At 40.1% G+C, this 26,408-nt stretch overlaps 1 protein-coding gene across 2 annotated transcripts; it reads left to right on the forward strand.

The window, feature by feature from the left end:
* The first annotated feature begins 22,452 nt into the window (after positions 1 to 22,452).
* On the forward strand, positions 22,453 to 25,463 carry LOC131165673 (probable phytol kinase 1, chloroplastic). 2 transcript variants are annotated; one of them, XM_058123663.1, is made up of 6 exons: positions 22,453 to 22,926; positions 24,369 to 24,436; positions 24,551 to 24,682; positions 24,778 to 24,893; positions 24,973 to 25,087; positions 25,184 to 25,463. In XM_058123663.1, the coding sequence occupies exons 1-6, from the start codon at positions 22,534 to 22,536 to the stop codon at positions 25,365 to 25,367; spliced, it is 1,008 nt and encodes a 335-aa protein (XP_057979646.1). In that variant the 5' UTR covers positions 22,453 to 22,533; the 3' UTR covers positions 25,368 to 25,463. The 2 variants fall into 2 exon arrangements, with proteins under 2 accessions (XP_057979646.1, XP_057979647.1); XM_058123664.1 differs by having other exon boundaries at positions 22,457 to 22,926; positions 24,608 to 24,682.
* The last annotated feature ends 945 nt before the right edge of the window (positions 25,464 to 26,408 follow it).

Consider the following 26,408-nt stretch of genomic DNA (forward strand, 5'->3'; position numbering starts at 1 on the left):
TTTTGCGTCATGGTGACATCTTTTTGGGCTCAACATCCCGGAGAAGGGTTTGATATAGCAAAAAATAATAATATTATAAATTGAATGGAGTCGTGACTAACTTATTATTTACCTTGGTGCGGTTAGAACACTTATTTACTATTCATTGATTGGTCTCTAGATTATTTCTAGGCCAAGGAACAAGTAGTCTTAATCTGCTTTTATCAGAGTTGGGATCGAAAGTTTAGTTATGCGAGGAGAAGGTACTAGGCACTAGCACCCCCTACACACTCGTTCTCAAACGGTACTTAATTAATTATGAATTATTCTTAAATTGAATCTAATGATATTTAATTAACCCTTTTGAAATAAATAATTAAATAAATAAGCAAACAAATACATAAATAAAAGAAATAAATAAATAAGGAAGATTTAAAAGGAAAATGAAAATCACTGTGCAATTAGGAATGCCTAATAAGACCTCCAAATGAGGGAACTTTTGTTAGATAAACCACCCCCCCCCCCCGGGCGGCTTTAGAGCTAGTGCAGGAGAGGTCTAAAATACTTTTTTACCACTTTTTAAAATCATGGGACACACACAAGCACAAATCAAGAAAATCATCAAAAATTATCTTTAAAAACATTCCCATATTTTTCAAAAAACTTTGTAGAACTTTTTTGAACATTTTTAGCATTTTTCCAAAAATTTTCTCAAATTTTTAAAGGTTTTTCCTCATTTTTTGATATTTGATTTTTTTCATTTTTTTTATTTCGAGCCAAAATAACTCAAATTTTTTTTTCAAACTTCAAAATTATTTTTCCAAATTTTCCCTATTTTTTTATTTTTAATGATCTTTCATTATTTTCCCCTAATTTCTAAAATTAAAAACCAATTAAGAATTTAAATCATAAAATAAAATAAATATTTAAAAAAAAATGGCTTAAGAGGTTTGAATCGGGTCAACAGTCAACTGATTCAATTGATTTGAATCGAGTCAACCAATTCATTTTAGTGGGGGCGACGTGTGCCCCCCACAGTGGTGACACACGACACTTTTTTTTATTTTATTAATTTTTTAAATTACTACAGCAGGGTGACGTCAACATGATGTCACTTTAACACGTGTCATCATCCGGTGGCTTCCCCTTTTCCTTTTTTTTTTTTTTGGAATTTTTGTAATAGGATGACATTAGCATGACATCATCCTAACACGTGTCATCATTCGAATGGTTCAAATCTTTAAATAGGGATCAATGACGTAGCAAAGATTTGGCCGTCTAGAGAAAACACAGATTGGACGCTTGAAATTGAGCCATGTTGCCCCCTGATACTTGGCCCAAAACGCACAGTGGTGATGTAGTAATCCGGAAAAAAAAGTATTATTAATTAATTAATTAATTAAATATTATTAAATTAAATTAATTAATTAAATAATGTGATGGATATATAAGTAAACATATATATATATATATATATATATATATATATATATATATATGTATGTGTGTGTGTGTGTGTGTGTGTAAATATATCAAAACTTAACTATTAAGTTTCCATCATAGAGACCTCTTTTCTCCAATTCTCTATGCCTCATGTCACTCCTCCGCCTTCCCTTTCTCTCTCTTCTCATTTTCTCGGCAAATACTCGACCAATCGAAAAATGAAAATTACCATTGGATACCATTCTCCTCCATCGTTAATTTAACTGGAATCGATTTTTCATAGGAGCGTTGTAGACACCACTCATGGGGTAAGGTAAACTCACTATTTCTCCTTAATTTCTTTCAAATATTCAGCCTAATTGACGATCATACACCATTTCTAGGGCCTAGCGTCGATCCTCATCAATTTGACCGGAGCGAAATTTTGAATTGGGCTTTCCAGACACCACTCCAAGGCTAAGGTGATGAGTACAAATTATGTGGGCTATTTTAAAAATTTAACCGATTAAATTGTAGTATTTAATTATTAAATTATAGTATTTTGTTGACTTTTTGAGTCCGTCTCCTGTTTTGATTATGACAAATCACAGTATCTCATTTGTGTGCTTAGTATATGAACATGTCTATCTTTCTAAAACACAGATGAAAGATAAGAAATGGAAGCTGAGAAGCACTCAAACGAGCACATCTTTCGGCGAATCCATGGAATTCCCGAGGAGCAGAGCATGAAACTTTTTTCTGTTTTAAGTTGTATTTTTATATTTATTATTTGGGTCTGTAATTATAATGAAAGGTCTGTAATAATTAATGCATATCATGCATGTAAGGATTATAAGCTCAAGACCATAAATGGACCTTAGGGATCAGGTCGACCGACACTAGATTTTGGGACTAATTAAAATGCTCAAAGACCTTAGACTGATCATAGGTCCTTATATATTGCATGAAAAAACCCCCATATATCTTAGAAGTAATAATCATTTGAATAGGGGTGACTTTAAGTGAAATTAGGACTTGAATTCAAAAATTTTATTTGGTCGGTAGACTGAACCAAAACATACTAAGACCTTTGGTCAACTAAATCTCCTTAGGGTCAATGGTTTGACCATTTGGTCGGCCGTTCTTAAAATGAGCATCAACGCCATGGTCGACCGAACTGACATGTGGGGAAATTCCAATGCCCTGGTCGATCGAACTCCTAATTGTAAAATGCCCCGGTCAACCGTTTATCCAAATTCGGTTAACCGAACCTAGCCCGGTCGACCGAACTGAGTAACCTAGTTGACCGAACCCTAAAAATGATCGACCAAACCTCTCGGGTTGCTCAATTTCTACCGAGGTTAAAATAAGTTATTTTTAATTAAACTCAGTTAATCTTTTTCTAAAATACCCAATGTGTCCCCAACGGCTATAATTTTTCTCATCTCTATATATAGGTTCTCATTTGTAAAAATGAAGATAAGATTAGGGATTTAACTAGCAAATATTTTCTCTAAATTTTTTAGAACCATTCTTTATACTCCAAGCCAAAATACTCATCCTTTTATCATTCTTTTGCAAAATCCATTTGAGTGAGAGTATTTTAAATCATCCTACATTGCTTTTCAAAGCTATAACTCTTATTGTATTTGATTGCTTGTTAGCCAAAATTCCACCCCCCCCCCCGTCCCCGCGGTTTAATTAATAAACTCATTGAGTGGGGAAAACTTTTAGCTAGTGAATGTTTGCACTGTTATTGCAAGACTCATTAAGCTTGTCTTGTATTGTGTTCTTGCGAAAACTGTCTTGTATTGTGTTCTTGCGAAAACTATTTTGATAAGCTTATATTACAAATATCTCTTGCACTAGATTTTTTGAGAAAATCATTATTGAAATATTTTAACTGCACTATTTGGATATCTTTGAAACCCTACGTAAGATTGAGAAATATTGATTTATTGTTTCAAAGATTATTTGAGAATACACTCTTGTGCATGATTGACTATTGGCATCAGATTGAGTGTAATTACACTTCATTAGCATTGAGCTTATAATTCTTATCATATTGATTTGCGTTGATTATTTCATGTGCGTATCGATACATAATATGCTTGTGATAGAAACAATTTGAATTGTACACAAATTTATATTTCATTGTTTTATTCTAGGCGTGACCTGAGGGGGTTTGATCTAACCTGTAGGGATCAGGTTGGGGTCAGCTCTGTGAATTTGACCTAGGGCCTTCTTCGCCCCGCAAAGAGAGTTTGTAAAAGTTGAGGTCAGCCCTGGGAATTTGACTTGGTTGTAATCTATGTCGCTCCACCCTTTAAGCGAGCAATAGTGATAATCATCGGGCTTGCGAGCTGAGGCGGGGACGTAAGCACAGTTGGCTAAACCCCGATAACATATAGTGTGTGCATTTTATATTTCCGCAATTTAATTATTGCACATGTATGTTATTTTTCAATCAGTCGGTGAGTGCTATGCATGATTTAAATTTTCGCATATTATATTTATCTGCGCATTTGGTATTACATAGACAGACCCTAAGTTGTAAAATACTGTTGTTTATATAAATTGACCTAAGAAAGTTTAAATTTCCAATTCACCCCCCTCTTGGGAATACACCAATTTCAACATATTTAATTATATCAGATTTTTAGGAGTGTTTTGGGAATAAGTTAAATTATAGGGAATGGATTATATTGGATTTTTGGAGATATTTTTGGGATTAAATTAAACTACAGGAATTTGATTAAATAGAATTTTTGGGAAATATTTTGGAATTAAGTTAAATTGCAGGGATTGGATTAAATTAAAATTCTGGGAATATTTTGGAATTAGATTAAACTGCGGGGATTTAATCATGTTGGTATTTTTTTTTTAATATGTTAGAGATTAAATTTAAATATGGGAAGTGGATCATCCCCCGTTTTTAGAATTTAACTAGTTAACGGGAGTGTGTGAGCCTAGGGATATTGAAATAATTATTATTCCAAAACTTAACTGATTATACTGAAATATGTGGTTATAGGGTTTGTGCTCTGAATGCCATAGGCGACGATTCAGGAATCTTACAAGCACAATCTTCGTGAATAAGGTAAGGGGAATATATTAAGCCAATAATTTTGTAATTCAACCGATTAAAATGGAAATTATAATTGTGTATATATGTTTATCATGTGGGTTTTGAAAAACCAAAAGTTTGAACTATGATTTTGAGCCTAGGGCTGTGTTAGTTATTATTAGTGAAAATGGAATGATTAAAGTAATAGATTTTCTGGATAAATTGTGGAGATAATTTAACGTGCATTTTCAGTAAAACAGATGATGAACATGGGTTGAATTATTATTTCAGATGATATAATTATGCGTAGTATTCAAATCGTGTGGCATGAGTAAAGTGAATATACTGTGTTGAATTATGATATATTTATGAGATGGAAATACTGAAATGCGTTGAGAATATATATTGTGCGTGATTGTTTAAAACAGAACTAAATGTGAATATTAAATTGCAAGTTATGGTTTGAGAACTCCGGTGGACCATAGTAGGCACAGTACTGTTGCGCGTGATTTCTGAAGAGTTAGTACACCTACACGTCTTAGAGAGAGTGTGGAGACGGGATGGTCAATTGTGCTGAGAAGAGTAGAGTCCCCCTGGAGTCTAGACCAGTATGGGAATAGTCAATCTGATTTACAGACTGAAGAAGTTGTTATTGATTTAACTCTAGTAGGCCGATCAAGGTTAAGTCCAGCCTACGGGCCGCACAACCCGTCATTAGGGGAAACATGACAGTGTTTATGCATCTGGCAATGAGTTATAAATGCATAATTGTAAATTTAACCAATGTATAACATGAGAATAATGTATGTGAAAGCAGATTATGTGATGTGGAATGTGAATACAAATTATGTGATGTGAATGTGGGAACAAATTATACGATGTGAGATATTATGCGATGTGATATATTATGTTATGCGAAATATTATGTGATGTGAAATATTGAGAAATTTGAAAACTAAGATTATGAAGAGATAAGTATTACAGAGATAACAGGGCGCAGAGTAATGTAACAAAGTAATAAGTGTATTACATATTGTAGTATTATATGTATTTGGGGCAAGGTAAACTTTCCACCTAAGGGTTTGCTAAGAAAGGCGAGTGCATGATAGGTATCAGATGTAGCCATACTGGGCTGCATAATGTATTAGGGGAGAGGGAAACTACTTGTATGGGCGAGTAATCTTCACTATCCTCGGGAACCTTCGCTGATAAATAATTGTGTGAATGTGTGTCAATATGAGACAAACTATCCACCTGAGGGCTTACTAAGTAAGGTAAGTGCCCTGATGAGCATCAATTGTAATCATACCCGGTTGCATAAGGTATCAAAGCATAGGGGTGCTACTTGTATGTGCGAGTAACACCCCAATCCTTGGGAAACTCTTATTAATAAAATACGCTGCATGTGTGTGAGTAGGAACAGAGAATGATTTCATAATTGTGGATTAATTTGAAAATGATGATTATATTTTATACACAAATCTCATGATAGCCACACACTGGTATGAATCTATTCCATCTTACTGAGATGTGTCTTACCTATTATACAATTCATCTTTTTCAAGACCTCCACATGATCAAGCTTAGCGAGCTCGGGGTTGGGTTTGTTAGCATAGTATTTTTGTGAAAGGGTACAAATCTTGGATGTATTTTTGGGTTTATGTTTTTAGTTTTCTGAGATGAACATATATGGATACTGGATGTTGGGAAATTTTTGGGATGTTTATATACAACTTCACTCCTCTTCTCTCTCTTTCTCTTTCTCTCTCTCCTTTTTCGATTCCTCTCCCTCTCTTCTATTTTTCTCTCTCCCACTACGTACTCTCTCTCTGTAGAGACTCGAAAAATAGAATAATAAAAATAATAAAGAAAAAGGAAATTTTGGTTTGGTATAGGACCAAACCGTTGATGGTTTGGGGGAATCTCAGGAAAATCGTCGACGATTTTGAGTGTGTATAGTATAGTGAGGCCAAACCATCAACGATTTTAGCAAGTTCAGGAAATCATCGACGATTTCAATTTACTAAGGCTTAGTAAAGGTTAAATAGTACAAAACGATTTGATTAAAAAGCCAAACCGTCGACGGTTTCCCCTAGGCAGTAGATTATATATAAAGGCTTTAAGCTCATTTAGTTTGGAAACAAATACTCTTTCTCTCTCTTCTCTCTCCTAGGGTTACGAAAATACTCTCTCTCTCCTCAATTTCTCTTTAATCTTCTGCCAAATCGATGATCGGACCCCACCACGGGGTCCTAACTTTGATTCTCGTCATTTTAATTAGAGCAGATTTGTAGTTTGAGGATCTTAGACACCATTCCAAAGTTAAGGTAAGAAAAATGATTTATGCTTGTCATTTTAGAATTTAACCGGTTAACGAGAGCGTGAGATGTAAGAACCCGAATCGTGATAGATGGGTTTAAATAATTAAGAGAGAGGTAAAATTGGTATTTGAACAGACTTCGTCGACGAAGGCCATCGACAAAGGCCATGCATCTCTCGTCAACGAAGTTCAGAGGCTCGTCGACGATGAGAAGCCGAGGAGTTTCGGGTATCGGTGATATCAGGATTTGTCGACGAATCCTCCGTCTCGTTGACGAGGACACCATCTCGTCGACGAGTTTTCCCGGGTCAAAGGGGCTATAAATAGAAATTTCATTGCTTAACCATTAAGAAACTTCAAATATATATATATATATATATATATATATCTCCAGAACTCTCCCTACTCTCTATCTCTCTAGATTTCTTCACCGTTCATCGTTAGAATTGTGAATCTGAAGTTACCACGAGGATCGTGGAAGGATTCTTTACAACTTCTACGGATTGGAATCCCGTTTCGGAGATTTTCGGGTTTCGGCTTAAAATCGAGGTAAGGCTCGGTTTTCAATTCTGATCTAGTAGTTTTGTGGGGAACAGTGTTGTGAGTATATTCTGTACTATTGATTGTAGGTTTTGAAACTCGGTTCGCTGTTTAGGGACCTTAGAGTTCGGGATTGGCCATTCGGGGAAAAGGTGAGGGGAATTGTGTTTATATCGGTTATTTTTGAAATCAGACTCTGTAGAAATGTGGTTCACGGTCCTCTGTGTGTTTTGACTACTCATTTGGGGGAATCTAAGAGAGAAAACTATGGGTTTTTCATGATTATAGTTTTGGGAAAAAGGGAGCGACGGGCTGCATCTATGGTTTTGTTGAAAACCAAACGTATATGTTAATTTATACTGTGTTATCGGGATGGCCCTGCCTTGACTTGTTTTGAACTGTATGTGTTTGGAAAACTATGAATTTAGATAACCAAAGGGGTATGGTTTGTTTGGTTATATGAGCATGCATATGTTATATCTTGGTGAAATAGGAACGGGGTTTTGAATTGTTCGAGGTTTGAAAATTTGGCTTTTTTCGAAGAGTGCGTAATACAATTAGATTGACCGGCTTTCGAGCCGAAGGGTGTGCAAGCACCAGATCTACACTGGTTCAACGCTGATGCTATGTTAGGTTACCAGGGGCACCGGCGCTTGTCGAAGAATTTGAAATATCACCAGACTGTCGGTGTTGGCCGAAGGGTGTGAAATACCACCAGATAGTCCAGCTTTGAGCCGAAGCGTGTGACGACACCAGATTGTATTGCTTGTTTTGTGAAAATACTGGAACTAGTTTTTGATTATTTTGACTATTGAACTATGTATGTTAGTATGTCATGATAACACTCAAATGCCACATACCGATATAACCTGTGTTCTTCCTTACCGAGAGGTGTCTCACCCCTACTGTAGGTACAATTTTACAGGTCCTTCGAGTAATTGGAACTAGTGTCCTAGTGTAGGGACCGTAGTGGCCAGTGTACTGTGGTTAGCACTTGGGTAAGTGTTAGGACTGTGTTTTGATGGGTTGCCATTTTGGGATGTGTTGGCACCCAATCGTATGCTATATGTTAGAGCCTGTTCCTACTCTTGTATAGACTCTCGTATGGTACTGTGTATATATAGAAAAACTTTTTTCGCTGCGTATATTCTGTTGTGTTTGGATGTATATAGGGTGCCTGGGAACCCCACGGGATCGGACCCTAATCCTTTGTACTGTATCTATAGATGATTTGTGTGATACTGGGACAGGTTAGATTACATTTTCACCCCTGGGTCCCATTTCCGGGTTCAGGGCGTGACAACTTGGTATCAGAGCTAACCAGGTTGTTAGGTCTTGCAGACTTGGTTAGGCTTAGCTGTGAGTACATACCATAACTATAATATAGGATGTGAGATATGGGTAGAGTTGGTTGAGATTTGTTCGGTTGCTAGACTAGGATTTGTCGACGGTATTCCGTGTTTTTCCTAGGATGACGATTCCAGTAAAAGCAGGGCAGATCATTGACAACTTTCGTGTCGGTGTGATAAGACAAACCTGGACCTAGCAGGAAGCAATTAACACGATTAGTATAGATCATTGTGTTAACTGTATATGTTGTGGGGATACTGATAGATTCTTATTGTACTACAGAATGGAGCCCAAGGATAATGACCTAGGAAGTGGCTTCGAGGAGACTACGAGTGATGAGTCTCCTTTTGTGCCTCGAGGTTTGACGAGGCAGGTATTACGGGAGATTGGGCGAAGTGTGAGGAGACGTGAGCGCTCTCCTACTACTATGGGGTGCACCATTGAGAGGTTCACACGCATGCATCCTCCGACGTTCTCTAAAGGACCTGACCCAACGATAGCAGAGGACTAGATGAAGAAGATTGAGAGGATTCTGGAAGTCCTGCACTACACAGATAGGCAGTGAGTCCTCTATTCTACTATCCAGCTATTTGGGGAGGCGGGTCGATGGTGGACTGCGGTGAATTTGCTGGAGAAGTAGAGGGGTGGCTCTGAGGAGATGACATGGAGCCGTTTCAAGGAAGTATTCTTTGACAGATACTTCCCGGCTTCTGTGCGTGATGCGAAGGCAGATGATTTTTCTGCTCTGACTCAGGGGAGTATGATGGTGCAGGGGTATATGGCTCGGTACATAGAGCTGTCCTGGTTTGCGCCGTGTTTGATCTCGAGCGAGTATGAGAAGACTCTGATATTTGAGAAGGGCTTGAGGAAGGATATTTGCAGATTAATGGGTATGCTTCAGATCCGTAAGTTCTCGATGTTGGTGGATAAAGCCATGGTGATTAAGACTGGTATCCGAGAGGATGAGGTGGATCAGGAATCGAGGAAGAGGATAGTACCTCTTGGTTCTCAAACAGGATCTTATCAAAGATCGTGGAGGAAGAGGAACAAGGGCTCGGGTTACCATCAGAATACCGAGCGCCACAGTTTTCAGGGGAGCCAGACTAGGGATCGTTGTACCAGATGTCACAAATGGCATGAGGGTGAGTGGCCGACGTTTGGAGGTAACTGCTACAACTGTGGCTAGTCAGGTCACATGTTTCGTGATTGTCATGCACCGAGGCGAGACGCGCCTGCATCTAGTGTGAACTGAGGGAGCAATTATATACTTCGGGGAACCGTTCAGACAAATACAGCTCCAGCTAGAGTATACTCTTTTATTCCAACGGATGCTGAGCATACAGGGAACGTGGTGACAGGTACCTTATTATTACTTTCAAATAAAGCTTCTATTTTGTTTAATTCAGGTGCAACCTATTCGTTTATATTTGCGAATTTTGTGGGACGATGTGGGGTTGAGACCCAAGACATGAATGAGGTGTTATCTGTTAATACGCCATCTAGGGGTGTGTCATTCTGTGGGAATATGTTGGTAGACTTCTCAGTGGTAATTCAGGGGAAGCTGCTACCGACGAATCTTGTGGTATACGACATGTCAGGGTTCGATGTCATTCTGAAGATGGATTGGTTGTTCTTCAGTTATGCTGGGATCAACTATCGTAGGAAGGTGGTAGTTATCAGACCTCCTGGAGAACAGAAGTACAAGTTCGTAGGATCATGTGTGCATCCGGCACCACAGATTCTATCAGCACAACAAGCGAGGAGGTTACTCTTAGATGGGTGTCAAGGGTACCTAGCTTGTGTGAAGGAACCGCCGCGGGATGAGTTGAGGCTCGAGTATATTCGGGTAGTCAACGAGTTCCCGGACGTTTTTCCAGATGATTTAATTGGTTTACCTCCGAATTGTGAGGTGGAGTTTGCGATAGAGTTGCTGCCTGACAAGGCACCGATCTCTAAAGCTCCGTACCGGATGGCTCCAGTAGAACTTCGAGAATTAAATGAGCAGTTGCAAGAATTACTGGACAGGGGTTTTATTCGATCTAGTGTTTTGCCCTGGGGAACCACAGTACTGTTTATAAAGAAAAAAGACGGGTCGATGCGGATGTGCATTGATTACCATGAGATTAATAGGGTAACTATGAAGAATCGTTATCCTTTACTTCGTATCGATGATCTTTTTGATGAGTTGCAGGGAACGAGGGTCTTTTCAAAGATCGACTTGCGGTCAAGATATCATCAAGTGAGGGTTAGAGCTGAGGATGTAGCAAAGACAGTTTTCCGAACTAGATATGACCACTATGAATTCTTGGTCATACCATTTGGGTTGACAAATGCTTCGGCGGTTTTTATGGATTTGATGAACAGGGTTTTCCATGAGTACCTAGACCGGTTCATGGTGGTGTTCATTGACGATATTCTGGTATACTCGAGGAGTACGGAAGAGCATGAGGATCATTTGAGGTTAGTATTACAGATTATGCGTGAGAAGAAGTTGTATGCTAAACAAAAGAAGTGTGAATTCTAGTTGAGTCAGATTGCATTCTTAGGCCATGTGGTTACTAGTGATGGTATATCAGTTGATCCTAGCAAGATCGAAGCTATGGTCGACTGGGTGAGGCCGAAAAGTGTGCAGGAGGTTCAGAGTTTTCTTAAATTGGTGGGTTATTATCGTCAGTTCATGGAGAGGTTTTCTAAATTGTCTGGGCCTCTGACTCGATTGACCAGGAAAGGAGTACAGTTTGACTGGACCAGTGATTGCGAGCAGTGTTTTCAGGAATAGAAGCACCGGCTGGTTACTGCTCTAGTGTTAACCATTCCTTCGAGGGATGGTGGGTTTGTGATTTATAGCAACGCATCTCTGAAAGGTTTGGGATGTGTGCTTATGTAGCAGGGTAAGTTAGTAGCACATGCTTCTCGATAATTGAAAGAATACGAGAAGAATTATCCTACGCATGATTTGGAGTTGGCAGCTGTTGTATATGCACTGAAGATCTAGAGACACTATTTGTATGGTGTGCAGTATGAGATCTTCGCTGATCATACGAACCTCAGGTATTTTTTCACATAGAAGGAGTTGAATATGAGGCAAAGACGGTGGTTGGAGTTAGTTAAGGATTATGATTGCACGATCAGTTACCACCTGGGGAAGGCGAATGTGGTGGCTGATGCGTTGAGTCGGAAGTCAGGGCTTGCAGTTGTATATGCAGTTGTAACTCGGAGTCACATAAGATGGGATTTGGAGAGCTCGGATATAGAGTTGGTATCTAGTGATCATCAGGCTTTCAATGCTAGCTTGGTGGTCCAGCTGACCTTGTTCGAGCATATTAAGGTTGTGCAAGCTAGCGATGCAGAGTTTGTAGAGGTTATGGAAAAGGTACAGCAGGGACTGGCTACAGAGTTTAACATATCTGAGGGAGGTGTGTTGACGTTTGGGACCAGATTATGTGTTCCGAAGGATGATGAGATCAGAAGGACGATTCTAGAGGAAGTGCATCGCTCTTTGTATACGGTACATCCTAGAAGTATGAAGATGTATTGGGATTTACGCGAGACTTTCTGGTGGTCTAGTATGAAGAGGCAGATTGCTCAGTTCGTGAAGCAGTGTCTAACGCATCAGCGAGTGAAAGCTGAACATCAGAGGTCGGCAGGGCCATTGCAGCCTTTGCCTATTCCAGTGTGGAAATGAGAGCATATTTCCATGGATTTTATGACCGGACTGCAACCAACTCTTCACAGGCAGAATGCTATCTGGGTAATCATGGACAGATTGACGAAATCTGCTCATTTCATAGCAATGAAGGTTTGCTATCCTTTGATTAGGCTAGCTGATATGTATGTGCATGAGATCGTGAGAATGCACGGAGTATCGGTGTCCATTGTGTCAAACCGAGATCCAAGGTTTACTTCTTGATTCTAGACGAGCTTGCAGGAGGCACTGGGGACGAAGCTTACTTTTAGTACCGTGTTCCACCCCCATACTGATGGACAATCAGAGAGGATGATACATATCTTGGAAGATATGTGGCGAGCTTGTGTGTTAACTTTGATGGTAGCTGGATACAGTTTATGCCACTAGTAGAGTTCGCTTATAATAACAGCTTCCAGACTAGTATCGGGATGGCACCGTTCGAGACTTTGTATGGACGGAGGTGTCGATCTCCCTTGTTTTCGGATGAGGTTGGTGACCGTCAGGTGTTAGGACCTGAACTCGTACAGCAGGCGTCTGAGAAGGTAAGTTTGATCCGGGAGAGGATTAAATCAGCTTAGAGCCGGCAGAAGAGCTATGCAGATGTTCGCCACTGTGATTTAGAATTCAAGGTGGGGGGTAAGGTATTTCTGCGTATCGCTCTGATGAAAGGGGTGATGAGATTTGAGAGAAATGGCAAGTTGAGCCCAAGGTATATCAGACCATTCGAGATTCTTGAGCGAGTGGGTCCGGTAGCCTATAGGATTGCATTACCTCCAACACTTTCGAGGGTCCATGATGTGTTTCACGTATCCATGTTGAGAAGGTACGTGTTGGATCCTTCACATGTTATCAGTCATGATGAGTTGGAAATTACTTTAGCATATGAGGAGATACCTCTTCAGGTTCTAGACCGTAAAGTTAAGAAGCTTCGTACTAAAGAGATACTATTAGTGAAGGTATTGTGGCGGAACCACGAGGTTAAGGAAGCTTTTTGGGAACTGGAAATAGAAATATGCCGGAAGTATCCACAATTGTTTTGAGCACTTGTATGTTATCCTACTTTGGGTTGGGATAGATGGTTAGTCGTCGGGAGTGTGTGTATTGTGAACTCCTGAGACGGTTGTCTATGTAACCACGGTATTCCTCCGCCATAAGTGAGGGTATATATGTGTATGTGTATGAGGGGGCTACATTGTAGTAGTCGCCAGTTTTTCTTCCTGGAATGTTGTATGTGTATTCAGTGGTATGAGTTTGTAAATGAGAGATGGCAAATTTCGAGAATGAAATATTTGTAAGGAGGGGAGATTGTAAGAACCCGAACCGTGATAGATGGGTTTAAATAATTAAGAGAGAGGTAAAATTGGTATTTGAACAGGCTTCGTCGACGAAGTTTGGAGGCTCGTCGACGAGGAGAAGCTAAGGAGTTTTGGGAACTGGTGATATTAGGATTCGTCGATGAATCCTCCGTCTCGTCGACGAGAGGACTATAGAACCTCGTTGACGAGGACACCATCTCGTTGACGAGTTTGCCCGGGTCAAAGGGGCTATAAATAGAAATTTCATTGCTTAACCATTAAGAAACTTCAAATATCTCTCTCTTTCTCTAGAACTCTCCCTACTCTCTATCTCTCTAGATTTCTTCACCGTTCGTCATTAGAATCATGAATCTGAAGTTACCACAAGAATCGTAAAAGGATTCTCTACAAGTTCTACGGATTGGAATCCCGTTTCAGAGATTTTCGGTTTTCAGCCTAAAATCGAGGTAAGGCTCGGTTTTAAATTCTTATCCGGTAGTTTTGTAGGGAACAGTGTTGTGATTATATTCTGTACTGTTGATTGTAGGTTATGGAACTCGGTTCACTATTTAGGGACCTTAGAGTTTGGGATTGGCCATTCGGGGAAAAGGTAAGGGGAATTGTGTTTATATCAGTTATTTTTGAAATCGGACTCTGTAGAATTGTGGTTCACGGTCTTGTGTGTGTTTTGACTACTCATTTGAGGAGATCTAACGAGAAAAACTATGGGTTTTTCATTATTATAGTTATGGGAAAAAGGGGGCAACGGACTGCATCTCTAGTTTTGTTGAAAACCAAACGTATATGTTGATTTATATAGTGTTATCAGGATGGCCATGCCTTGACTTGTTTTAAACTGTATGTGTTTGGAAAACCATGAATTTAGATTACCAAATGGGTGATAGTTTGTTTGGTTATAGGCGCATGCATATGTTGTATCTTGGTGAAATTGGAACAAGGTTCTGAATTGTTCCAAGTTTGAAAATCCGAATTTTGCCGAAGAGTGCGCAATACCACTAGATTGGTTAGCTTTCGAGCAGAAGGGTGTGCGAGCACCAGATTTGCACCGTTTCAACGCTGATGCTATGCCAGGTTATCGGGAGCACCGACGCTTGCCAAAGTGTGTGAAATATCACAAGACTGCGGGCGTTGGCCGAAGGGTGTGAAATATCACTAGATTGCTGGTTTTTACTGAAGGGTGTGAAATACCACTAGATAGTCTGGCTTCGAGCCGAAAGGTGTGACGACACCAGATTGTATTGCTTGTTTTGTGAAAATACTGGAACTGAATTTTGATTGTTTTGACTATTGAACTATGCATGTTAGTATGTCATAATAACACTCAAATGTCACACACCGATATAACCTGTGTTCTTCCTTACTAAGAGGTGTCTCACCCCTACTGTACGTACATTTTTACAGGTCCTTCGAGTAACCAGAACTAGCATCCTGGTATAGGGACCGTAGTGGCCGGTGTATTGTGGTTAGCGCTTGGGTAAGTGTTAGGACTGTGTTTTGATGGGTTTCCATTTTGGGATGTGTTGGCACCCAGTCGTATGCTATATGTTAGAGCCTGTTCCTACTCTTGTATAGACTCTGGTATGGTACTGCGTAAATATATATATATATATATATAGTGTTATCGAAAGTAAGTATTGCTGAGAATTGTTATGTATACAGTTAGACATGTTTTTGTGTAGTGGGGTTGTAATAAGGTTTTGGGAGTATTTATGTAAATATGATGGTATTAGAACTTTGATATTATATTTGGGATTTTATATTTTTGATTCCGCTACTTGGTTATGAAAATGAGATTTGGACAAGTAAACCCAGTACCCCAATGTGGTACGGGTCGTACAGTTATGGTATCAGAGATTGAAAAAAAATGGTAAAAATTTTGGATCCTCTCTCTCTCTCTCTCTCTCTCTCTCTCTCACATTTCTTTCTTCCTCTTCTTTTATTTTTCCTCTTCTTCTTCTTCTTCGTTCTATTTCATTTTCTTTTTTCTTTTTTTTTCCCCCTCTAATTTCTTCCTTGTCTCTCTTCCTTTCTTATCTCTGATCTTCTCTTTTCTGTTTTGCAGTTTGAAATAAAGTGGGTTTGAGGAAGAATAAAAAAGATTTCGCAAAAGAACCCTTGTATCCTTGTATATTTCCTAAGTTGCCCTTGTACCCTTGTATAAAGCCTTGTATAGTGTTAATAAGATTTACGGTGTGTTTCTTTTCTAACATGGTATCAGAGCCTACTAGGGTTCTTTAATTTTTTTTTTTCCGCCGCCGCCGTCCCGTGAAGCCAGCACCAGCAGCCTCCCGTGCAGTCTGCCACCATCTCCAGCCAACCGAGCTCCTCGGCCAACCATGACAGCCAGCACCCGAACCACCATCTCTCCTACAACAATAGAACGTCGTGGTCTGTTCGTGGCTTCCTCTCGGTGTTCTCCGGGCGTCGTCTTCGTTCTCCACCGTCTCGCGTCTCCTTCTCCTGCGTCGTCTCTGCACTCGTCGTGGTCGTGTTCTGTTCATGGCATCTTGGTTCGTCGTCTCCTTCTCCGGAGTCGTCTCCGTTCGTCGTCTCTACACTCGTGGTGGTCATGGCCTTCCGTTCTCAGCCGTCTTGGTTGTGGTCCTTCCTGATTCTCCGGCAACCTTGCTTATCAACGTCGTCTCATCGGCTTTGTCCCTCCGGCAACACCAGCATCGGTTCCACTGCTGCACCTTCTGGCGGTCCCTCTGTACGGCCGTTTGTGCTCCACTACAAGTCACCAGAGAAGCACCCCTTCTCTCTTTACAGTGATACCATTTTTTTTTCCTACTCTCCAATAGAAGCCCACTACTAAACACAAAAATAAAATAAAAAATAATCTGCTGAGTTCTTACTCTCCTTCCTGTGCTTCAAATTTCCCACCATTGTCCTTGCATTTATTATTATTATTTTTTAATGGCGTCTTTCACCGATGTTGCTCGCCCTATAGAGATTATTTTGAATGGCTCCAACTACAATGCGTGGGCTCAACAAATGTCAGTTTCTTTGATTGGTCGACGATTATGACTTTTTGTCACTAGAACAAAACCGAAACCTACCAAAACTGCCACGCAATCCACAGAGGAGTTTGATGAGGCTCTTGATGAATGGGAAAGTACTCACTGTAAGATTCTTTCCTGGTTTATTAATACCTCCGTTCCTACTATTCAGAGTCTCCTTCCTAAGTTTCGTAATGCCAAACTTGCTTGGGATTTTTTGGCCAAACGATACAACTGTGGCAGTGATGGTGCTCTCGAGTTTCAATTGGAAACTAGGCTTTCTCATATGCATCAGGCACTTGGACAGTCTATTGCCGAGTTTCATGCTCAGGTTAGTGGCATTTGAGATCAGCTTTCTCATGCTGACCCTGTTTTTTCTGATGAGCAGTCAATTAGGCTTTTTGCGGCATATCGGGATCGCCATCAGTTCCTATACTTTATGATGCATATCCGGGATGAATTTGAGACTACTCGAGCTTCTTTGTTACATAGATCTCCTCTTCCTACACTTGAAGTTGCTCTTGCGGAGCTCATTTCTGAGGAGACACGACAACAGACTCGTCGGGTTCATTCTACCGATATGATCTTGGCTACTACTTCATCTAGTTCATCTACTCCTGCTGTGGCTATTGCTTCTTCTAGACCGCAGCATTTTAATGGCCAGTGCCACTATTGTAAGGAGGAAGGTCACTGTATTTCTGATTGTCCTAAGAAGAAGGCCAAGGATGCTATGGATGCTCTCAAGGCTAAGACATCTTCCTCTTCTAGGCCTGTTGCTGCTGTCTCCACCAGCTCCTCAGTTTCTGTTCCATCTCCTGCACCTCCTTTGTCATCTCTTTCTGCAACTGACCTTGAGGCAATTGTCACCTAGGTTCTCTCCCGCACTTCTATTGCCTTATCAGCCTCCACAGGTATCTCTTCACTTTGGTTTATTGATTCTTCCTGTTGCAATCATATGACCTCTGATTCCTCTTCAGTGATGCATAAGCAGTCTCTAACTCCTGTTCCCTTGATTTATACTGCTAATGGTTCGCATATGTCTGTTATTCATCTTGGTCATGTTTTTACTCCTATTTTTTCTGTACCTAACACATATGTTGTGCCTAACTTGTCTCTCAATCTCCTTTCTATTGGTCAACTTGTTGAGCGTGGTTTGATTTTAACCTTTTCTCACAAAGGTTGTGATGTGCAGGATCCAAAGACGGGCCAGCTTGTTGGGACCGGGCGTAAAGTTGGTCGCCTTTTCTAGCTCACATCTCTGCATTTGCCTCATTCGTGTTCTCCCCCATCTATTTCTGCTGCAGTGTCTTCCCGTGTTTGGCATTCTCGTCTCGGTCATACCTCATTACCTCGTGTTCAGTCTTTAGCTTCTAGTGGTTGCTTGGGAAATGTTAAGTTTGAACCTTTTGATTGTATGTCTTGTCAACTTGGGAAACAGAAAGCTTTACCTTTTAATGAAAGCACTTCTCTGTCTTCTTCACCTTTTGATTTGGTTCATTCTGATATTTGGGGACCTGCTCCTGTCCCTACTAAGGGTGGGTCTTGTTACTTTGTTATTTTTATCGATGACTACTCTCGGTTTACATGGATTTATCTTTTGCATGATTGCACTGGGTTACTTACTGTTTTTCGTGACTTTAAGAAAATGATTAAAACTCAATTTAATCGCAACATTAAAGTCTTTCGGTCCGACAATGCCCTAGAATATACTTCTACTCCTTTCATTGCAGAACTTCATGAGGCTGGCACCTTATCCCATTGATCCTGTCCATTCACCTCCCAACAAAATGGTCGTGCTGAACGTAAGCATTGCCACATCCTTGACACTATTCACTCTCAACTCTTCTCTGCATCCCTCCTAGAATCCTTTTGTGGAGAAGCTACTCTTACAGCTGTTTACACTATTAATCGGGTTCCCACCCCTACTCTTTCTAATAAATCCCCATATGAGGCTCTCTATGGAAAGGTACCCGATTATTCTCTTCTCAAAGAATTTGGTTGTGCTTGCTTTGTTGTGCTCCCACCTCATGAACATACAAAACTTGAACCTCGTTCTCGTCTCTATTGCTTTCTTGGTTATGGCATTGAACACAAGGGTTATCGGTGCTACGACCCCATAGCCAAGCGTCTTCGAGTCTCTCGACATGTTCAGTTTTGGGAACATAAAATGTTCACAAGTATCTCTCCATTTTCTTCTGATTTTCCCTCATACTCTCCTATTTTCACTGACCTTGCCATCGATCTCTCTCCCGATTTTTCCTCTAGTGCAGGTCATGACAGCTCATTAGGTGATCACTCCGTGTCTGCCTCTCCCGAACCTGGCCCGCCTCATGATCATGCCATCGCATCCACTCCGCCTGAGTCCTATGATTTGGATGTCTGTCGTTCTAGTCGGGTAAGGGCACCTCCTACCTATCTTAGTGATTATCACTGCTTTTCTACTCTTGACTCCTTTCACGAGCATCGCGATTATCGTGAAGCTTGTTCTGTTCCTGTTTGGCAGCAAGCTATGTCTGAAGAACTAGACGCCCTTCACAAAACTTATACTTGGGACCTGGTTGACCTGCCTCCTGGAAAGACTGTAGTTGGGAACAAATGGGTGTATAAATGGAAAACGAACTCCGACGATTCTGAAGTAAGATATAAAGCTCGTTTAGTGGCAAAGGGCTTTACTCAGGAATATGACATTGATTATGAGGAGACATTTGCTCCTGTTGCTCATATTACTTCTGTTCGCTCATTGTTGGCTATTGCCTCTGCTCGCCGATGGCCTTTATTTCAGATGGATGTTAAGAATGCCTTCTTACATGGTGATTTGGCTGAGGAGGTATATATGCAGCCCGCTCCGGGATATCCTCATCCTTCTGGTAAGGTCTGTCGTCTCCATCGTGCTTTATATAGGCTTAAGCAAGCTCCTCGTGCTTGGTTTGCCAAGTTCAACTCCACTATTGCACAGCTTGGGTTTGCCTCTAGCCCTTATGATTCAGCCCTTTTACCCGTCACACAGCTACTGGCATGACTATTTTACTACTTTATGTTGATGATATGATCATTACTGGTGATGAAACTACTGGTATTAATGAGCCTAAGCAATTTATGTGTCAGCAGTTTGAGATGAAAGACCTCGGTTCTCTTCGCTACTTCCTTGGCTTAGAAGTGTCTCCTACCTCTGATGGCTACTCTTTGACTTAAGCTAAATATGCTTCTGATCTTCTGACACGTGCCGGTATCACAGATTGTAAGATCACTGATAGTCCGCTAGAACCCAACATCAAACTCCGTCCTACTGATAGGGAGCTTCTTCCTGATGCCACTCATTACCGACAACTTGTTGGGAGCTTGATTTATCTCACTGTCACTAGACCGGACATTGCCTATGCAGTGCACCTTGTTAGCCAGTTTATGTCAGCTCCTCGTTCAGTTCACTATGCAGCTGTTCTTCGCATCTTACGATATGTGAAGGGAACCCTATTTCATGGGCTTTTCTTTTCCTCTCACTCATCCTTGAAGTTGCAAGTTTATTCAGATGCTGATTGGGCAGGGGACCCTACTGATCGTCGATCTACCACTAGTTTTCTTTTTCTACTTGGTGACTCTCTTATCTCTTGGCGAAGCAAAAAGCAGACTGTTGTTGCTCGCTCTAGTACTGAGGCTAAGTATCGAGCTCTTGCTAATACAACTTCTGAGCTTCTTTGGCTTCGTTGGCTTCTCCATGATATGGGTGTTCCTCAGCCCTCATGCACTCCACTTTACTGTGACAATCACAGTACTGTCCAGATCGCTCACAACGATGTTTTTCATGAATGCACCAAACACATTGAGATCGATTGTCATTTCGTGCGTCATCATCTTTAGGAAGGGACACTTCGCCTCTTGTCAGTTCCTTCGACTGATCAATTGGCTGATATCTTCACAAAGGCTCATCCACCTGGTCGCCATCGTGTTTTAGTATGCAAACTCCAATTGACATCTTCAATACCACCTTGAGTTTGAGGGGGGATGTTAGTATACTTCCTAAGTTACCCTTGTATCCTTGTATATTTTCTAAGTTACCCTTGTACCCTTGTATAAAGCCTTGTATAGTGTTAATGAGATTTACGGTGTGTTTCTCTTCTAACACTTTCTTATCTCTAATCTTCTCTTTTCTGTTTTGCAGTTTGAAACAAAGTGGGTTTGAGGAAGAATAAAAAAGATTTCGCAAAAGATAAGTCCTTCCCTCTCTTTTCTTTTGATATCTTTTTTTTTTTTATGTTTATTTTTTAAAAGATCCATCCAAACTATATTGATATGTGTTTGAGATCGGAAATTGGGACTGTTTGGCTTGACTTAGAATCACCCACAAAGGTGATTTGGGTTGACTCTGGTGTTTGGGCGACTTAGTGAGTCAACCCATTGGGTCTCAGTGGATTACATTTAGAAATTGGGCCCATAGTGTATTTTTTGTAAAAGAATTGGGCCTAGTTGTTTGAGCTTTGAAAAAAAAAAAAAAACAAAGGTTTGGTTTTTTAAAAAAATTGGGCCCGGACCCTTTTATTTTTGAAAATGAGTCGTGGGCTTTGAGTTGTAAAATTGGGCTTGGGCCCTGCAAGTTTTTTTAAAACAAGATATGGCCTTTGGGCATTAATATTAGTGGACCAGATCCAATTTGAATTTGAGTCTTGGGACCACGGGTCCTTAAACCCAACGAGTTGGGTAAACCCAAGTTCAGTGGGTCAAGTAAATAGAGCTAGATTGACGAATCGAGTCCATGAATTAATTGGGTCAACCAAGAAAATCAGGTCAATTAATCAAATTTAATGAATCAGATCTTTCTTGCAGCATATTTTCATACTAAATTAATACAGAAAAAGCAAATTAAAATTAACACCTACCTTTGGTTTTCAACTCCTCCGATCTTTAAATCTTTTTTTCTGCAATTTTGAATCCCAAATTCTAATTGTGAAATTTTTTTGTGTGAATTACTAACTGAATACCTCTGTCTGTCACAATGTGTGTAAATTTCTTTCTATTATTCTCACTGTGTGCGAATTCCTCTGTGTGAATCTCTTCTCTAAATGCCTCTGTCCGATTGCTTGTGTGTGTCTAAATTTCTCTTTCTGAATGGTTCTGTATTAGAATGTCTCTTACTTTACTTTCTGAATATTTTTGTGTCCTTTTTCTTGTATGAATCTCTCTATTTCTTGGCTTTTGAGAGATAATTTAATTAAATTGTGCTTGATTTGTTTAATTTAAGCAACGTGGCCAAATAAATTGCCACATTTATTATTATTATTTTTATTATTATTATTATGAAAGGGTGAGATCTAAGGTGCAGGTACATTTGGACTATTTTGAGGTTGGGAAGTGAGGACCCAAAAAAAGAAAAAAGAAAAAAGGAAACCAAAGGCGGTGCAGAGGACAGGTGGCACTTCCTCCTCCCCATACTCTTATTTCTAAACCTGAAAAGATGTTGCCTGAACACAGATTCTGCCCCATCTCCTGCCATTCCCACCCATGCCCAAATATTCATATTATTTTCTTTTTATCTATTATTACTTTTAACTTAAAAAAATGTTATTAGTACTTAATATATTTATATTTTAATATATATTGCATAATTATTTTATTTTTATTTTTGTTTTCTCATTGGAAGTTAAAAATAAAAAAAGACAGATATGCCAACTTATTGCGTTAAAAATAATAATAATGACTAGTAATAATTTTAGGTACGATTATGAATGACCTTTTTTTAAAAAAAAAACTTTTTATATATATAGAAAAGATTAGTAGAGTGGCAAATACTGTGATCAGATAAAAAATAGAGAGACAAAAGAAGATTGTTGAAGCGCAGGCGCCGGGGGCGTGTTGCTATCATGAGACCGGTGCTGTCGGCACCACCAACGGCGGTCGCCGAGGCTGCTGCTTTTAGCTTACCCTTCGCCCCTTCTCCCGCCTCTACTTGCCACTCTCTATGCGGGCTGTCTATTCTGCGCCGCCACGTGCACCCCACGCTTATCCTCTCCCCTCCTCCAATTCCTCTGGTTTCTTTTTCTTCTTTTCGGCGGTGTTCTATTGCGGATCCCCCATGGCGGCTTCGCTCGCCTTCCGTAACTCGCTCCAATTCGGGAGTTTCCCGAGCGGTCTCGGATGCCGGCGGCGGCGGATCATTCTTGCAGGACGCCGGAGCCACGGTGTTGGTCTTGGCCGGTGCTTATGCTCTCGTCTTCGTTTTCGATATTCTCACCAAACGCAATCTCATCGAGCGGGTCCGACTCTCTCTCTCTCTCTCTCTCTCTCACACACACACACACACACAGAATACGGACGCGCATTCATACTTCATATACACAGACATTCACAGAGATGATGAAGAATTGAAACCCACAACACCTCATATTGATCGCATTACAGATAATGCGCAACTCTATAGTTACGGCGTATAGAAATTGAACTCTGGCAAATCGTTTAATATTTACATCTCACGGGCACGGAGCATTTATATCACGCGCACACACACGAGAGAGAGAGAGAGAGAGAGAGAGAATAAATCTAGGTATTGAATGCATTTGATAGGCAACATTAAGTTTTAGCTGGGAGCTATCAACATTGCCTCATTTGCCTATGTTCATGCTGCAGACACAAGCACAGAATGAAAGTCTCTTAGGGTTTTTCCTGGAAGCATTTGGGTTTTATGATTAATGCTTCGCCCGCCCCTGTTTGTGCTCAGCTCGTTTTTCAATAAGAAAAAGATTATACATGCATGGTGTGTGACATCTTGTTTTTGATCCCATAAACTTCACACAACTTATTAAAATACTCGTGGTCTAGGTCAAGTATGGGTTTGGACAACGCTGATTCTCTTGTTTAAAGCTACTACCAACAGTTCATTGACATGAAATATAGCAATTGAACTTATCAGGTGGTGATTCTTGGACTGTTGCATTGTGTTCTTGAATATAATAATTGGATGAAGAACATATAGAAATAAAGTAACTGGTTCCATTTCATTTTCTATTCCTATGTTTTGAACATATAGTTCATTTATCATGTGCATTTCAAGTACAGATATATCAGCTATGGAACTTAATTTACCTGGTTTCACATGAAGGGCGATTGATTTTCTCATTACACTCCTAAAATTTTTCTTCACTGGTAAAAATGCAGCCATTCTAATGCAACACACACACACAAGCGCGCACACATACACATAAACACACCCACACATCCTGACTTGAGGGGAATCTAAAGGGCCTCTCCCATTTGGGGAGAGGATTGGGGGTATGGTGGCAGAAGTTGAGCCACTAGGCCACAGCCCCATACTCATTGAATTCTGAAAATGTTTAGTGGAAGTTGCTTAATTTGGAAATTGGAATAGAACTGAGAAACATTATGCTTGGAAGTAAAAATGTTGCAGACTACCTTTAGTTAAGTGAAGATAATGGTCTAATTTTGTAAGTTAGAGAGAAATAAGCTTGGAGACGTCACTTCGTCCCAAAACTAAGAGGAACACTAGTACTTCTGTACAGTGACACAGCAAATTTATTTTATTTTTTCTATTTAAAAGGGGAACAGAACAAATTTTGAATTTTTTTTTTTATCAAATTGATAACAAAATTTCTACTTCATTTTAGCCCAAAGAGAGATTATCATTATACCTTTCAGTTTATGACATTGCCCTACTTCTTCACTTCTCTACTCTTTGAAGCAGAGTTTGAGCAGAAAACTGGTTCATGTGTTGTCTGGTCTACTTTTCATGGCTTCCTGGCCAATTTTCAGGTATCACTTCTCCCTGTCTTTGCAATTCCAAATAAAACAATTTCCTATATCTTAAGTGATGTGAGTATGAATGTGTCTAAACTGCTTCAGCTCCTCTTTTTAATCCTACCTTAGTACCTCAATGGAGGCTCGCTACTTTGCTTCCTTTGTTCCTGTGGTGAATTGCTTTAGGCTTGTCATCCATGGCCTCTCATTGGCTCCTAATCAAGGACTTGTAAAATCTGTTACTCGAGAAGGAAACCCAGGGTAATTTTTCCACTTATCATCACTGGATTGTCAATTTCCTATTTCTTGAGAAAAATTAAAGTTTCTGTTGATGGTTCAACATTTCATTCTTGTAGGGAATTACTTAGAGGTCCTTTATATTATGTCCTGATACTGATAATATCTGCTCTCCTCTTCTGGCGTGAGTCACCTGTTGGGGTAATCTCACTGGCAATGATGTGTGGTGGGGACGGTAATGCCTCTTCCCCATCCAAAAATTAGCTTATTTCTCACTTCTCTCTGTTACTGACTTCTAGATTGGAATTTTATAGGTGTTGCTGACATTATGGGAAGAAGATTTGGGACTGCAAGGATTCCTTATAATCACAAGAAGAGCTGGGCTGGTAGCATTTCCATGTTTATATGTGGTTTCTCGATTTCCATTGGGTGGGTTTTGAATCTCTTTCTCATCCAAACAAAATAATTAACAAAAATTGCTCTTGCTTCACTTGACCTCGACACAATCTTTTCTCCATTTTTCAGGATGCTGTACTACTTCTCTGTTCTGGGATATTTCCAGTTGGATTGGGCTCAGACGATGAGCGCAGTTGCTCTAGTTTCTTTGGTGGCAACCGTAGTGGAGTCTCTCCCAACTGCAAATGTAGTGGACGACAATATATCTGTTCCTCTAGCAAGCATGGTGGTGGCATTCTTGAGCTTTCGATAGCAGTTTGCTGATGTTAAAACTCCACATTTGTCATGCTATTTTGTTTCTTTTGTAGGGAGCAGTAAAATTAAAATGAATGCAGGCTTCTTTTTTGAATTTTTCGGCCTAATAATTGCAGAAGTTGCAACCGTCATTATGTTATTCCAACTGTCAGGGTCTGGTTTCAACATGAATCCTATTCCATTATTTTGTATTCTCTAGGCTCATTACCTCCACCCAGTTCAAATCCAGTCCACTACCATCCAGCTGTTTTTCGTTGGCTTTGTGCCCCTGTGGTCTCTTTTACACTAGCTTTGGCCATAGCATAGCTAACTGGCTTGCATTAGATACTAAATCTTGTACTAAATCTTGAAGACAGTCTCTTATATTTGGTTTGGCTAAAGCTTTTGTGCTTCCAGTCTATCTAATCTTCTATCCAACAGCTTATTCCGGATTCGGAGCTGGCTGTTCGAAGTATAAGAACAAATATGACATGGGTGCGTAGAGCTTCACCTAATGGATAAATTTTCAAACTTTTTTTATGGAGTTCATTTACACTTTTCCCCCCTTTTCAGAGCATTCAGTTCCCTAGGGGCGACAAAACACGAGCTGGATTTGGGCATGTCCTAAGCAGGTTAGGATTAAACAAATTCGGGTTCGAGTTGACCTGTTTATTAACTGTTCACTAGTATGTAAACCCAAATCCGTTTGTTTAATAAATGGGTCATAAACGGCTCACCTTGTTTAAGAAAATATAATTTATTTATTTTAATTTTTTTTAAACATTCATATAAAATGACATTTAAAAAAATAAAATAAAAAACACTCATGTTGGAGTGTCGGCTGCACCGCTCCTCGCTGCTAGGAGCACCGGCTTCTGTTGGAGCGCCAATACAAAGAGGTTTAAGTGGCTAAGTGACTAAGTCGCCTGAGGGAGATCTGAAGATGAGATTGTTAGATTGAGAATCCAAGATAGATTAGGGAGTGACGGAGAGCCCAAGATCGAGAGGCTTCTGTCTGCAGATCAAGAGGCAAGAGGCTTCTACGCCATGTGCGTGCTAT

This window comes from Malania oleifera, chromosome 10 (assembly GCF_029873635.1).
Source record: "Malania oleifera isolate guangnan ecotype guangnan chromosome 10, ASM2987363v1, whole genome shotgun sequence".
NCBI classification, from domain to species: domain Eukaryota; kingdom Viridiplantae; phylum Streptophyta; class Magnoliopsida; order Santalales; family Ximeniaceae; genus Malania; species Malania oleifera.